The 15081-nt window shown below is 53.4% G+C and overlaps 1 protein-coding gene across 1 annotated transcript in view; it reads left to right on the top strand.

Annotated features, from left to right (window-relative positions):
• Positions 1-1181, top strand: part of LOC311164531 (V-type proton ATPase subunit S1-like) — a gene marked incomplete at its 3' end in the record, with an annotated part of 5351 nt that extends 4170 nt beyond the window's left edge. The window contains exon 3 of the mRNA XM_084224021.1: positions 1176-1181. Coding sequence (XP_084080147.1) covers positions 1176-1181 — 6 coding nt within the window. The remainder of the gene's footprint in view (positions 1-1175) is intronic.
• Positions 1182-15081: the final 13900 nt, after the last annotated feature.

Raw genomic sequence — 15081 nt, 5'->3', positions numbered from 1 at the left:
GATTTTGGGGTGTTTTGGGGTTTTTAGGGGGTCTGGGGGCTCTTTGAGGTTTTGGGTCCCGGCGGTTTTTGGGGCTGTTTTGGGGTTTTTGGGGCTGTTTTGGGGTTTTTGGGGGGGTCTGAGGGAGTCGGGGGGCTCTGGGATTTTGGGGTTTAGGGGGGGTTTAGGGGTTTTTGGGGGGATTTTGGGGCGCTTTGGGGTTTTTGGGGGGTCTGGGGACTCTTTGAGCTTTTGGGTCCCGGCGGTTTTTGGGTCACTTTGGGGTTTTGGGGTTTTGTGGGGGCACTTTGGGGTTTTTGGGGGGTTTTGGGGTTTTTGGGGGCGATTTTGGTCGTTTTGGGGGGAGATTTGGGGTTTTTGGGGTGTTATGGGGTTTTTGGGGGGTCTGGGGGACTCTTTGAGCTTTTGGGTCCCGGCGGTTTTTGGGGAGCACTTTGGGGTTTTGGGGTTTTTTGGGGGCCGCTTTGGGGGAGATTTGGGGGTTTTGGGGGGCGATTTTGGGGTTTTTGGGGGCACTTTGGGGGCGGTTTGGGGTTTTTGGGGGGCACTTTGGGGTTTTTTGGGGGATCTGAGGAAGTCGGGGGGCTCTGGGATTTTGGGTCCCGGCAGTTTTTGGGGCGCTTTGGGGTTTTTGGGGGGTCTGGGGGTGGTTTTGGGGGGGGTCTGGGGGCGCTCTGGAGGCATTTTGGGGGAGATTTGGGTGGATTTGGGGGTTTTGGGGGGCGCACTTTTGGGTTTCGGGGGTGTTTTGGGGTTTTTGGGGGGCACTTTGGGGGATTCGGGGGGGCTCAGGGTCTCGTTGGGGTTTTGGGGGGACTTTGGGATTTTAGGGGTGTCTTGGGGGATGCTGGCGGGGGGGGGGGAGGGGATTTTGGGGTCCCCCTGGGTCTGACGATGATTTTGGGGGACCCCTGGACCTGACAATGATTTTGGGGTTGTGACGATGATTTTGGGGTGCCCCTGGGGATTTATGATGATTTTGGGGTGCCCCCGGTTTATGATGATGATTTCGGGGTCCCCCTGGGATGGGTGGTGATTTCGGGGTCCCCCTGGGTCTGATGATGATTTTGGGGTCCCCCCTGGACCTGACCATGATTTTGGGGTCCCCCCCGGGTTGTGACAATGATTTTGGGGTTCCCCCCTGCGTCTGACGATGATTTCGGGGTCCCCCCGAGACGTGACGATGATTTCGGGGTCCCCCCTGTGTCTCACGATGTTTTTGGGGTGCCCCCTGTGTCTGACGGTGTTTTTGGGGTCCCCCCTGTGTCTCACGGTGTTTTTGGGGTGCCCCCTGTGTCTGACGGTGTTTTTGGGGTCCCCCCTGTGTCTGACGGTGTTTTTGGGGTGCCCCTGTGTCTGACGGTGTTTTTGGGGTGCCCCTGTGTCTGACGGTGTTTTTGGGGTGCCCCCAGGATCTCACGGTGTTTTTGGGGTGCCCCCGTGATCTCACGATGTTTTTGGGGTCCCCCCTGTGTCTGACGGTGTTTTTGGGGTGCCCCCCGGTCTCACGATGTTTTTGGGGTCCCCCCGTGATCTCACCGTGTTTTTGGGGTGCCCCTGTATCTGACCATGTTTTTGGGGTGCCCCCGGGATCTCACGGTGTTTTTGGGGTGCCCCTGGGATGGGTGGTGATTTCGGGGTCCCCCTGGTTTATGATGATGATTTTGGGGTCCCCCCGGACCTGACGATGATTTCGGGGTCCCCCCGTGATCTCACGGTGTTTTTGGGGTGCCCTCGGGATCTCACGGTGTTTTTGGGGTCCCCCCTGTGTCTGACGATGATTTCGGGGTCCCCCCTGTGTCTGACGGTGTTTTTGGGGTGCCCCCGTGATCTCACGATGTTTTTGGGGTGCCCCCCGTGTCTGACGGTGTTTTTGGGGTGCCCCTGTGTCTGACCATGTTTTGGGGTGCCCCCGAGTCTGACTGTGTTTTTGGGGCGCCCCCCGTGATCTCCCCGTGTTTTTGGGGTCCCCCCGGGTCTGACGATGTTTTTGGGGTGCCCCCGTGATCTCACGGTGTTTTTGGGGTGCCCCTGTGTCTGACGATGATTTCGGGGTGCCCCCCGTGATCTCACGATGTTTTTGGGGTGCCCCCGTGATCTCACCGTGTTTTTGGGGTGCCCTCGGGATCTCACGGTGTTTTTGGGGTCCCCCCGGACCTGACGATGATTTCGGGGTCCCCCCGTGATCTCACGGTGTTTTTGGGGTGCCCCCAGGCGCAGGACCCCGAGCGGGGGCGGCCGTGCCGGGCGTGCCGGGAGCTCTGTCCCGGCTTCCAGGAGCACCCCTGGAGGTGAGCCGGGATTTGGGGTACCCCTAAACTGGGATTTTGGGGTTTTGGGGTACCCCGGGCTGGGATTGGGGGTTTTGGGGCACCCCTGGAGGTGAGCCGGGATTTGGGGTACCCCGGGCTGGGATTGGGGTTTTGGGGTACCCCTGGAGGTGAGCCCGGGATTTGGGGTACCCCGGGCTGGGATTGGGGTTTTGGGGTACCCCTGGAGGTGAGCCCGGGATTTTGGGGTGCCCCCGAACCCCCCCTGGGCTGGGACGGGAAAATTTGGGGTACCCTTGGGGTGGGCCAGGGGTTTTGGGGTGCCCCTAAACTGGGATTGGATTTTGGGGTGCCTTGGGATGGACTGGGTGTTTTGGGGTGTCCCTGGGCTGGGATTGGATTTTGGGGTGCCCCTTGGGTGGGACAGGGATTTTGGGGTGTCCCTAAACTGGGATTGGGATTTTGGGGTGTCCCTGGGGTGGGATCGATATTTTGGGGTGCCCCAAGATGCATTTTGGGGTGCCCTGTTACGGATTTTGAGGTGTCCCTAATACGGGATTCTGGGGTCCCCAATTCCCGGATTTTGGGGTGCCCCGTTATCAGATTTCGGGGTGCCCCATTACGGATTTTGGGGTGCCCTGACCGTATTTCAGGGTTCCCCCATAACCGAATTTTGGGGTGCCCCTGACCGTGTTTTTGGGGTTCCCCATTATGAATTTCGGGGTTCCTTCGCTGTGTTTTTGGGGTTCCCCATTATGAATTTCGGGGTTCCCCATTACGAATTTCGGGGTCCCCTGACCGTGTGTTTTTGGGGTGCCCCAGGAAGATCTGCCAGCACTGCAAGTGCCCGCGGGGGGAGCATGTTGGGGGGGGGGGTCCCCCCATTCCTGCAGGGGGTCCTGGCCCGGCTGCTCCCCGACTCCCATCCCCCCCCCGGCTCCGAGGATTCGGGGTGCTCCCCCGAGGAGTTCGCCTGGGCTCCCCCCGGCCTCACCCCTGACCAGGTAACCCCCCCCTGCCCCGCCCCCCCCGGCACCCCAAAAACCCCCTGGGACCCCAAGAACCCCCCGGGAACCCCAAAAACCACCCTGGCACCCCAAAATCCCCCCCGGCACCCCAAAACCCCACCTGGCACCCCAAAAAACTCCCGGGAACCCCAAAAATCCCCCTGGGACCCCAAAACCCCCCTGAGACCCCAAGAACCCCCCTGGGACCCCAAAAATCCCCCTGGAACCCCAAAACCCCCCGAGGGATGGGGACCCCCCCTCTGGGCCCCCCAAAATGTTCGGACCCCCCCCCATCGGTCCTGGACCCCCCCAACCCCTCCTGGCTTAGCCCCGCCCCATTTAGCCCCGCCCCTTTCAGCCCTGCCCCCACTGCCAGGTGTGTCAGTTCTTCTCGCTCCTCCCCCCTTTCAGCCCCGCCCCACTAAGCCCCACCCCCTCAGGTGTGTCAGTTCTTCTCGCTCCTCCCCCACTAAGCCCCGCCCCGTGTAGCCCCGCCCCACTAAGCCCCGCCCCCGGGCAGGTGTGTCAGTTCTTCTCGCTCCTCCCCCTATTTAAGCCCCGCCCCCTCAGGTGTGTCAGTTCTTCTCGCTCCTCCCCCGTTCAGCCCCGCCCCTATTTAAGCCCCGCCCCCTCAGGTGTGTCAGTTCTTCTCACTCCTCCCCCATTAAGCCCCGCCCCGCTAAGCCCCGCCCCCTCAGGTGTGTCAGTTCTTCTCGCTCCTCCCCCTACTCAAGCCCCGCCCCATTAAGCCCCGCCCCCTCAGGTGTGTCAGTTCTCATCGCTCCTCCCCATTAAGCCCCGCCCCACTAAGCCCCGCCCCCTCAGGTGTGTCAGTTCTTCTCGCTCCTCCCCATTAAGCCCCGCCCCTTTCAGCCCCGCCCTGCTAAGCCCCGCCCCTCAGGTGTGTCAGTTCTTCTCGCTCCTCCCCCGTTCTGCCCCGCCCCACTAAGCCCCGCCCCCCCAGGTGTGTCAGTTCTCGCTCCTCCCCCATTAAACCCCGCCCCGTTCAGCCCCGCCCCATTAAGCCCCGCCCCCCAGGTGTGTCAGTTCTTCTCGCTCCTCCCATTAAGCCCCGCCCCGTTCAGCCCCGCCCCATTAAGCCCCGCCCCTCAGGTGTGTCAGTTCTTCTCGCTCCTCCCCTATTTAAGCCCCGCCCCACTAAGCCCCGCCCATCCCCAGGTGTGTCAGTTCTTCTCGCTCCTCCCCCTATTTAAGCCCCGCCCCATTAAGCCCCGCCCCCTCAGGTGTGTCAGTTCTTCTCGCTCCTCCCCCATTAAGCCCCACCCCTTGTAGCCCCGCCCCATTAAGCCCCCCCCCAGGTGTGTCAGTTCTTCTCGCTCCTCCCCCTATTTAAGCCCCGCCCCGCTAAGCCCCGCCCCCCAGGTGTGTCAGTTCTTCTCGCTCCTCCCCCATTAAGCCCCACCCCTTGTAGCCCCGCCCCACTAAGCCCCGCCCCCTCAGGTGTGTCAGTTCTTCTCGCTCCTCCCCCGTGTAGCCCCGCCCCATTAAGCCCCGCCCCACTAAGCCCCGCCCCATTAAGCCCCGCCCCCTCAGGTGTGTCAGTTCTTCTCGCTCCTCCCCCGTGTAGCCCCGCCCCGTTAAGCCCCGCCCCTTTCAGCCCCGCCCCACTAAGCCCCGCCCCCCCCAGGTGTGTCAGTTCTTCTCGCTCCTCCCCCCCGCGCTGGTCCCGCGGCTCCGCAGTCCCGGGGAGCGGCACCGCCTGCGGGAGCTGCTGCGGCAGCTGCCCCCGCACGACCTGGAGGTCAGCGGGCGGGGGGCGGGGGGGTCCTGAGGGTCTGGGGGGTGTGGGGGGCTCCGGGGGGTCCGGGGGGGTCTGGGGGGTTTGGGGGTTCCTGAGGGTCTGGGGGGGTCTGGGGGGTTCTGGGGATCTGGGGGGTCTGGAGGGTCTGGAGGGTCTGGGGTGTCCGGGGGGTTCCGGGGTGTGGGGGGTCTGTGGGGTCCGGGGGTTTCGGAGGGTCTGGGGGTTCCTGGTGAACCAGGGCCTCTGGGGGGTCCCGGGGTCTGGGGGGTCTGGGGGGTCCGGGGGGTCCTGGGGGTCTGGGGGCTCCGGGGTCTGGGAGTGTCCTGGGGGTCTGGGGGGTCCCGGGGTTTAGGGGGTCCGGGGGGTCCTGGGGGTCTGGGGGATCCGGGGGGTCCGGGCGGTGTAGGGGTTCTGGAGGGGTCTGGGGGGGTCCGGGAGGCCCGAGGGGTTTGGGGGTCCGGGGGGTCTGGGGGGGTCTGAGAGGGTCTGAGGGGGTCTGGGGGTCCTGGGGTTCTGGGGGGATCCTGGGGGTCCCGGGGATCTGAAGGGTCCGGGGGGTCCAGGAGGTCTGGGGGGATCCTGAGGCTCTGGGGGTGTCCGGGGGCTCTGGGGGGTGTGGGGGGTCCGGGGGGTCTGGGGGGGTCCGGGGGGTCCCGGGGATCTGAAGGGTCCGGGGGGTCCCGGAGGTCTGGGGGGATCCTGAGGGTCTGGGGGATCTGGGGCTCTGGGGGTGTCCGGGGCCTCTGGGGGGTCCCAGGGGTCTGGGTGGTTCTGGGGGGTTCCGGGGTCTGGGGGGATCCGGGGGTCTGGGGGGTTTTGGGGGATCCTGAGGGTCCCGGGGTTCGAGGGGTTCCAGGGGTCCTGGGGGTTTTGGGGGTTCTGGGGGGTCTGGGGGTCCCGGGGTCTGGGGGTCGAGGGCTTCTGGTGTCCGGGGGGTCCGGGGGGTCCTGGGGTTCTGGGGGGGTCTCAGGGTCCAGGGGGGGTCTGGGGGCTCCGGGGGGGTCCGGGGGGTGTCTGGGGGGTCTGGGTAAACCAGGGGCTCTGGAGGGTCCCGGGGTCCTGGGGGTCTGGAGGGTCCGGGGTCTGGGGGGGGTCTGGGGGGTCCGGGGGTTCCGGGTTCTGGGGGGTCCTGGGGTTCTGGGGGGTTTCTGGGGTCCGGGGGGTCTGAGAGAACCAGGGGGTCTGGGGGGGTCTGGGGGGTTCAGGGGGTCCAGGGGATCCAGGGGGTCCTGGGGTTGGTTTTGGGTTGTTCAAGAGCGATTTTGGGGTGCTTTGGGTTGATCAGGGGCGTTTTTGGGGTGGTTTGGGTTGTTCAAGGGAGTTTTTGGGGTGCTTTGGGTTCCTGGAGAGCATTTTTGGGGTGGACTTGGTTTGTTTGAGGGCTTTTTTAGGTTGGTTTGGGTTGTTCAGGGGCAAATTTGGGGCAGTTTTGGGTTATTCAAGGGCATTTTTGGGGTGGTTTGGGTCGTTTGAGGGACTTTTGGGGTGCTTTGTGTTCCTGGAGAGCATTTTTGGGGTGCTTTGGGTTGATCTGGGGCGTTTTTGGGGTGGATTTTGGATGTTCAAGGACGATTTGGGTGGTTTGGGGTTTGAGGGTTTTTTGGGGCACTTTTGGGTTGTTGGAGGGAGTTTTTGGGGTGCTTTGGGTTATTCAAGGGAGTTTTTGGGGTGGATTTGGGTTTCTGGAGAGCATTTTTGGGGCAGTTTTGGGTTGTTTGAAGACATTTTTAGGGTGGTTTGAGTTGTTCAGGGGCAAATTTGGGGCAGTTTTGGGTTATTCAAGGGCATTTTTGGGGTGCTTTGGGTTGTTTGAGGGACTTTTGGGGTGGTTTGGGTTGTTCTAAGGCATTTTTGGGGTGAATTTTGGGTGGTTTTGGGTGGTTTGGGGTTGTTTGAGGGCGTTTTTGGGGTGGATTTCGGTTCCTGGAGAGCATTTTTGGGGTGCTTTAGGTTGTTTGAGGGCATTTTTAGGTTGGTTTGGGTTGTTCAGGGGCAAATTTGGGGCAGTTTTGGGTTATTCAAGGGCATTTTTGGGGGTGCTTTGGGTGGATCAGGGGCATTTTTGGGGTGGATTTTGGATGTTCAAGGACGATTTTGGGTGGATTTGGGTTTGTGGGTTTTTTTGGGGCACCTTTGTGTTGTTTGAGGGCATTTTTGGGGTGGATTTGGGTTGTTCAAGGGAGTTTTTGGGGTGAATTTGGGTTTCTGGAGAGCATTTTTGGGGTGCTTTGGGTTGTTTGAGGGCATTTTTAAGTTGGTTTGGGTTGATCAGAGGGAAATTTGGGGCATTTTGGGTTATTCAAGGGCATTTTTGGGGTGGTTTGTGTTCCTGGAGAGCATTTTTGAGGTGCTTTGGGTTGATCAGGGGCGTTTTTGGGGTGGGTTTTGGATGTTCAAGGAGGATTTTGGGTGGATTTGGGTTCATGGGTTTTTTGGGGCACTTTTGGGTTGTTCAAGAGCGTTTTTGGGGTGCTTTGGGTTGTTTGAAGGCGTTTTTGGGGTGGATTTGGGTTCCTGGAGAACATTTTTGGGGTGCTTTGTGTTGTTCTAAGGCATTTTTGGGGTGCTTTGGGTGAATTTTGGGTGGTTTGAGGGAGTTTTTGGGGTGCTTTGGTTTGTTCTAAGGCATTTTTGGGGTGAATTTTGGGTGGTTTTGGGTGGTTTGGGGTTGTTTGAGGGAGTTTTTGGGGTGGTTTGGGTTGTTCAGGGGCAAATTTGGGGCAGTTTTGGGTTGTTCAAGGGCATTTTTGGGGTGGTTTGGGTTCCTGGAGAGCATTTTGGGGTGGTTTGGGTTGATCAGGGGCAAATTTGGGGCAGTTTTGGGTTATTAAAGGGCATTTTTGGGGTGTTTTGGGTTCCTGGAGAGCATTTTTGGGGTGTTTTAGGTTATTTGAGGGCATTTTTAGGGTGGTTTGAGTTGTTCAGGAGCAAATTTGGGGCAGTTTTGGGTTATTCAAGGGCATTTTTGGGGTGGTTTGGGTTGTTTGAGGGACTTTTGGGGTGGTTTGGGTTGTTCTAAGGCATTTTTGGGGTGAATTTTTGGTGGTTTTGGGTGGTTTGGGGTTGTTTGAGGGCATTTTTGGGGTGGTTTGGGTTCCTGGAGAGCATTTTTGGGGTGTTTTAGGTTGTTTGAGGGGAATTTTACGTTGGTTTGGGTTGATCAGAGGGAAATTTGGGGCATTTTGGGTTATTCAAGGGCATTTTTGGGGTGGGTTTGGGTTGATCAGGGGCATTTTTGGGGTGGATTTTGGATGTTCAAGGATGATTTGGGGTGGTTTGGGGTTTGAGGGTTTTTTTGGGCACTTTTGGGTTGTTTGAGGGCATTTTTGGGGTAGATTTGGGTTCTTGGAGAGCATTTTTGGGTGGTTTGGGTTGTTCTAAGGCATTTTTTGGGGTGAATTTTGGGTGGTTTTGGGTGGTTTGGGCTGTTTGAGGGACTTTTGTGGTGGATTTGGGTTCCTGGAGAGCATTTTTGGGGTGCTTTGTGTTGTTCTAAGGCATTTTTGGGGTGGATTTTGGATGTTCAAGGACGATTTTGGGTGGTTTGGGGTTCGAGGGTTTTTTGGGGCACTTCTGGGTTGTTTGAGGGCGTTTTTGGGGTGGATTTGGGTTCTTGGAGAGCATTTTAGGGTGGTTTGGGTTGTTCTAAGGCATTTTTGGGGTGAATTTTGGGTGGTTTGGGTTGTTTGAGGGCGTTTTTGGGGTGGATTTGGGTTCCTGGAGAGCATTTTTGGGGTGTTTTAGGTTGTTTGAGGGCGTTTTTAGGTTGGTTTGGGTTGATCAGAGGGAAATTTGGGGCAGTTTTGGGTTATTCAAGGGCATTTTTGGGGTGGTTTGGGTTGTTTGAGGGCTTTTTTGGGGTGGTTTTGCTGTTTCCAGGTAGTTTGAGGGACTTTTGGGTTGTTCTAAGGCATTTTTGGGGTGAATTTTAGGTGGTTTTGTGTGGTTTGGGTTATTTGAAGATATTTTTGGGATGGATTTGGGTTATTTGAGGGCTTTTTTGGGGTGGTTTTGCTGTTTCCAGGTAGTTTTAATGTGGATTTGTTATTTTTAGGTAGTTTTGGGGTTATTTTGGAGGGATTTGGGGGATTTTTGGGATGGATTTGGGTCATTTGAAGATATTTTTGGGGTGGATTTGGCTTCCTTGAGAGCAATTTTGGGGTAGTTTGGGTTATTTGAGGGCTTTTTTGGGGTGGTTTTGGTGTTTCCAGGTACCTTTGGGGTGGATTTGTTATTTTCAGGTAGTTTTGGGTTATTTTGGAGGGATTTGGGGGACTTTTGGGGTAGTTTGGGTTATTTGAAGATATTTTTGGGGTGGATTTGGGTTCCTGGAGAGCAATTTTGGGGTAGTTTGGGTTATTTGAGGGCTTTTTTCGGGGTGGTTTTGGTGTTTCCAGGTAGTTTTGGTGTGGATTTGTTATTTTTAGGTAGTTTTGGGTTATTTTGGGGGGGATTTGGGGATTTTTGGGGTGCTTTGGGTTGTTCAGGGGCATTTTTGGGGTGGGTTTGGTATTTCCAGGTACCTTTGGTGTGGATTTGTTATTTTTAGGTAGTTTTGGGTTATTTTGGGGGGATTTGGGGGATTTTTGGGGTGGTTTGGGTTATTTGAAGATATTTTTGGGGTTGGATTTGGGTTCCTGGAGTCATTTTTGGGATGGATTTGGGTTATTTGAGGGCTTTTTTGGGGTGGGTTTGGTATTTCCAAGTAGTTTTGGTGTGGATTTGTTCTTTTCAGGCAGTTTCGGGTTATTTTGGGGGGGATTTGGGGGATTTTTGGGTCATTTGAGTTATTTGAAGATATTTTTGGGGTGAATTTGGGTTCCTTGAGAGCATTTTTGGGGTAGTTTGGGTTATTTGAGGGCTTTTTTTGGGGTGGTTTTGGTGTTTCCAGGTACCTTTGGGGTGGATTTGTTATTTTTAGGTAGTTTTGGGTTATTTTGGGGGGGATTTGGGGGATTTTTGGGGTGGTTTGGGTCATTTGAGGGCATTTTTGGGGTGATTTTGATGTTTCCAGGTAGTTTTGGTGTGGATTTGTTATTTTTAGGTAGTTTTGGGTTATTTTGGGGGATTTGGGGGATTTTTGGGGTGCTTTGGGTTGTTCTAAGGCATTTTTGTGGTAGATTTGGGTTCCTTGAGAGCATTTTTGGGGTAGTTTGGGTCATTTGAGGGCTTTTTTGGGGTGGGTTTGGTGTTTCCAGGTAGTTTTGGGGTGGATTTGTTATTTTTAGGGAGTTTTGGGGTTATTTTGGAGGGATTTGGGGGACTTTTGGGGTGGTTTGGGTTATTTGAGGGCTTTTTTGGGGTGGTTTTGAGTTCCTGGAGAGCAATTTTGGGATGGATTTGGGTCATTTGAGGGCTTTTTTGGGGTGGGTTTGGTATTTCCAGGTACCTTTGGTGTGGATTTGTTATTTTCAGGTAGTTTTGGGTTATTTTGGGGGGGATTTGGGGGATTTTTGGGGTAGTTTGGGTTATTTGAAGATATTTTTGTGGTAGATTTGGGTTCCCTGAGAGCAATTTTGGGGTAGTTTGGGTTATTTGAGGGCTTTTTTGGGGTGGTTTTGGTGTTTCCAGGTACCTTTGGTGTGGATTTGTTATTTTCAGGTAGTTTTGGGTTATTTTTGGGAATTTGGGGGATTTTTGGGGTGCTTTGGGTTATTTGAAGATATTCTTGGGGTGGATTTGGGTTCCTGGAGAGCATTTTTGGGGTAGTTTGGGTCATTTGAGGGCTTTTTTTGGGGTGGGTTTGGTGTTTCCAGGCAGTTTTGGTGTGGATTTGTTATTTTCAGGTAGTTTTGGGGTATTTTGGGGTGGATTTGGGGAGTTTTTGGGGTGGTTTGGGTTGATCAGGGGCAAATTTGGGGCAGTTTTGGGTTATTCAAGGGCATTTTTGGGGTGGTTTGGGTTGTTTGAGGGACTTTTGGGGTGCTTTGGTTTGTTCTAAGGCATTTTTGGGGTGAATTTTGGGTGGTTTGGGTTGTTTGAGGGCGTTTTTGGGGTGGTTTGGGTTGTTCAGGGGCAAATTTGGGGCAGTTTTGGGTTATTCAAGGGCATTTTTGGGGTGCTTTGGGTTGTCTGAGGGACTTTTGGGGTGCTTTGGGTTGTTCTAAGGCATTTTTGGGGTGAATTCTGGGTGGTTTTGGGTGTTTTAGGTTGTTTGAGGGCGTTTTTAAGTTGGTTTGGCTTGATCAGAGGCAAATTTGGGGCATTTTGGGTTATTTAAGGGCATTTTTGGGATGGATTTGGGTCATTTGAGGGCTTTTTTGGGGTGGGTTTGGTGTTTCCATGTAGTTTTGGGGTGTATTTGTTATTTCAGGTAGTTTTGGGGTTTTTTGGGGGGGATTTGGGGGATTTTTGGGGTAGTTTTGGTCATTTGAGTGCTTTTTTGGGGTGGGTTTGGTGTTTCCAGGCAGTTTTGGTGTGGATTTGTTATTTTTAGGTAGTTTTGGGGTATTTTGGAGGGATTTGGGGGTTTTGGGGGTGTTTTGGGTTATTTGAAGATATTTTTGGGGTTGGATTTGGCTTCCTTGAGAGCAATTTTGGGGTAGTTTTGGTCATTTGAGGGCTTTTTTGGGGTGGGTTTGGTGTTTCCAGGTACCTTTGGTGTGGATTTGTTATTTTTAGGTAGTTTTGGGGTATTTTGGGGGGATTTGGGGGATTTTTGGGGTGCTTTGGGTCATTTGAGTGCTTTTTTCAGGGTGGGTTTGGTGTTTCCAGGTACCTTTGGGGTGGATTTGTTATTTTTAGGTAGTTTTGGGTTATTTTTTGGGGAGATTTGGGGGATTTTTGGGGTGGTTTGGGTTATTTGAAGATATTTTTGGGGTGGATTTGGCTTCCTTGAGAGCAATTTTGGGATGGATTTGGGTCGAGGGTTTTTTTGGGGTGGTTTTGGTATTTCCAGGTACCTTTAGTGTGGATTTGTTATTTTCAGGTAGTTTTGGGTTATTTTGGGGGGGATTTGGGGGATTTTTGGGGTGATTTGGGTTATCTGAAGATATTTTTGGGGTTGGATTTGGGTTCCTGGAGTCACTTTTGGGATGGATTTGGGTCATTTTAGGGCATTTTTGGGGTGGTTTTGGTTTTTCCAGGTACCTTTGGTGTGGATTTGTTCTTTTCAGGCAGTTTTGGGTTATTTTGGGGGAATTTGGGGGATTTTTGGGGTGCTTTGGGTTATTTGAAGATATTTTTGGGGTGGATTTGGGTTCCTGGAGAGCATTTTTGGGGTAGTTTGAGTCATTTGAGGGCTTTTTTGGGGTGGTTTTGCTGTTTCCAGGTAGTTTTGGGGTGGATTTGTTATTTTTAGGTAGTTTTGGGGTACTTTTTGGGGGATTTGGGGGATTTTTGGGGTGGTTTGGGTTGTTCTAAGGCATTTTTGGGGTAGATTTGGGTTCCTGGAGAGCATTTTTGGGGTAGTTTGGGTCATTTGAGGGCTTTTTTTGGGGTGGTTTTGATGTTTCCAGGCAGCTTTGGTGTGGATTTGTTATTTTTAGGTAGTTTTGGGTTATTTTGGGGGGATTTGTGGGATTTTTTGGGTGCTTTGGGTTGTTCTAAGGCACTTTTGGGGTAGATTTGGGTTCCTGGAGAGCAATTTTGGGGTGGATTTGGGTCATTTGAGGACTTTTTTGGGGTAGCTTTGGTGTTTCCAGGCAGTTTTGGTGTGGATTTGTTATTTTTAGGTAGTTTGGGGTTATTTTGGGGGCGATTTGTGGGATTTTTGGGATGGTTTGGGTCATTTGAAGATATTTTTGGGGTTGGATTTGGGTTCCTGGAGTCACTTTTGGGATGGATTTGGGTCATTTGAGGGCTTTTTTGGGGTGGTTTTGGTATTTCCAGGTACCTTTGGGGTGGATTTGTTATTTTTAGGAAGTTTTGGGTTATTTTGGGGGGGATTTGGGGGACTTTTGGGGTGGTTTGGGTTATTTGAGGGCTTTTTTGGGGTGGTTTTGCTGTTTCCAGGAAGTTTTGGTGTGGATTTGTTATTTTTAGGTAGTTTTGGGGTATTTTTGGGGGGGATTTGGGGGACTTTTGGGGTAGTTTGGGTTATTTGAAGATATTTTTGGGGTGGATTTGTGTTCCTGGAGTCACTTTTGGGGTAGTTTGGGTTGTTCAGGGGCATTTTTGGGGTGGGTTTGGTTTTTCCAGGTACCTTTGGGGTGGATTTGTTATTTTCAGGTAGTTTTGGGGTTATTTTGGAGGGATTTGGGGGACTTTTGGGGTGGTTTGGGTTGTTCAGGGGCAAATTTGGGGCAGTTTTGGGTTATTCAAGGGCATTTTTGGGGTGATTTGGGTTGTTTGAGGGACTTTTGGGGTGCTTTGGGTTGTTCTAAGGCATTTTTGGGGTGAATTTTTGGTGGTTTTGGGTGGTTTGGGGTTGTTTGAGGGCATTTTTGGGGTGGATTTGGATTCCTGGAGAGCATTTTTGGCGTGGTTGGTGTTCTTGGAGAGCATTTTTGGGGTGCTTTAGGTTGTTTGAGGGCATTTTTAGGTTGGTTTGGGTTGTTCAGGTGCAAATTTGGGGCAGTTTTGGGTTATTCAAGGGCAGTTTTGGGGTGCTTTGGGTTGATCAGGGGCATTTTTGAGGTGGATTTTGGATGTTCAAGGACAATTTTGGGTGTTTTGGGGTTCGAGGGGTTTTTTTGGGGCACTTTTGGGTTATTCAAGGGCACTTTTGGGGTGGTTTGGGTTCTTGGAGAGCATTTTTGGAGTGGTCTTGGAATATTTGAAGACATTTTTGGGGTGCTTTGGGTTGTTTGAGGGACTTTTGGGGTGCTTTGTGTTGTTCTAAGGCATTTTTGGGGTGAATTTTGGGTGGTTTTGGGTTGTTTGAGGGAGTTTTTGGGGTGGTTTGGGTTGATCAGGGGCAAATTTGGGGCAGTTTTGGGTTATTTAAGGGATTTTTGGGATGGATTTGGGTTATTTGAGGGAATTTTGGGGTGGATTTGGGTTCCTGGAGAGCAATTTTGGGGTGGATTTGGGTCATTTGAGGACTTTTTTGGAGTGGTTTTGGTGTTTCCAGGCAGTTTTGGTGTGGATTTGTTATTTTTAGGTAGTTTTGGGTTATTTTGGGGGATTTGGGGGATTTTTGGGGTGCTTTGGGTTGTTCTAAGGCACTTTTGGGGTGGATTTGGGTTCCTTGAGAGCATTTTTGGGGTAGTTTGGGTCATTTGAGGGCATTTTTCGGGGTGGTTTTGCTGTTTCCAGGCAGTTTTGGTGCGGATTTGTTATTTTCAGGTAGTTTTGGGTTATTTTTGGGGGGATTTGGGGGATTTTGGGGTGTTCTGAGGTTGTCCCCCCCTGCCCAGCCCCAGTTCTGCCACGACCTGGACGAGGTCGAGCGTCGGGAGCTGAAACTTTTCGCCCAGCGCCGAAAACGGGAGAATTTGGGTCAGGGCAGCGTCCGGCCCCTCCCCCTCACCAGCGCCGGGGCCGTCTGCCAGCAGGTGGGGGCACCCCGAAAATGGGAACCCCAAAAATGGGAACCCTTAAATGGCACCCCAAAAATGGGACCCCAAAAATGGGAACCGTTAAATGGCACCCTAAAAATGGGAACCCAAAAACGGGACCCAAAAATGGGAACCCTAAAAATGGGAACCCTTAAACGGCACCCCAAAAATGGGACCCCAAAAACGGCACCCCAAAAACGGCACCCTAAAAAGGGCATCCCAAAAATGGCACCCTAAAAATGGGACCCCAAAAATGGGACCCCAAAAACGGCACCTAAAAAATGGGAACCCTTAAATGGGACCCCAAAAAAGGGACCCGAATAACGGGACGCCAAAAACGGCAACCCAAAAATGGGAACCCTAAAAGGGCACCCCAAAAACGGGACCCCAAAAACGGGACCCAAAAACGGCACCCCAAAAATGGGAACCTAAAAATGGGAACCCAAAAAACGGCACCCCAAAAAGGAGCACCGTAAATGGCACCCTAAAAACGGGACCCCAAAAATGGGAACCCAAAAACGGGACCCCAAAAATTGGACCCCAAAAACGGGACCCCAAAAATGGGCACCCTTAAATGGCAGCCTAAAAACGGCACCCCAAAA

Source organism: Fringilla coelebs, assembly GCF_963513975.1.
Source record: "Fringilla coelebs genome assembly, chromosome: 33".
NCBI lineage: Eukaryota > Metazoa > Chordata > Aves > Passeriformes > Fringillidae > Fringilla > Fringilla coelebs.
This window is presented reverse-complemented; position numbering and strand designations above follow the sequence as displayed.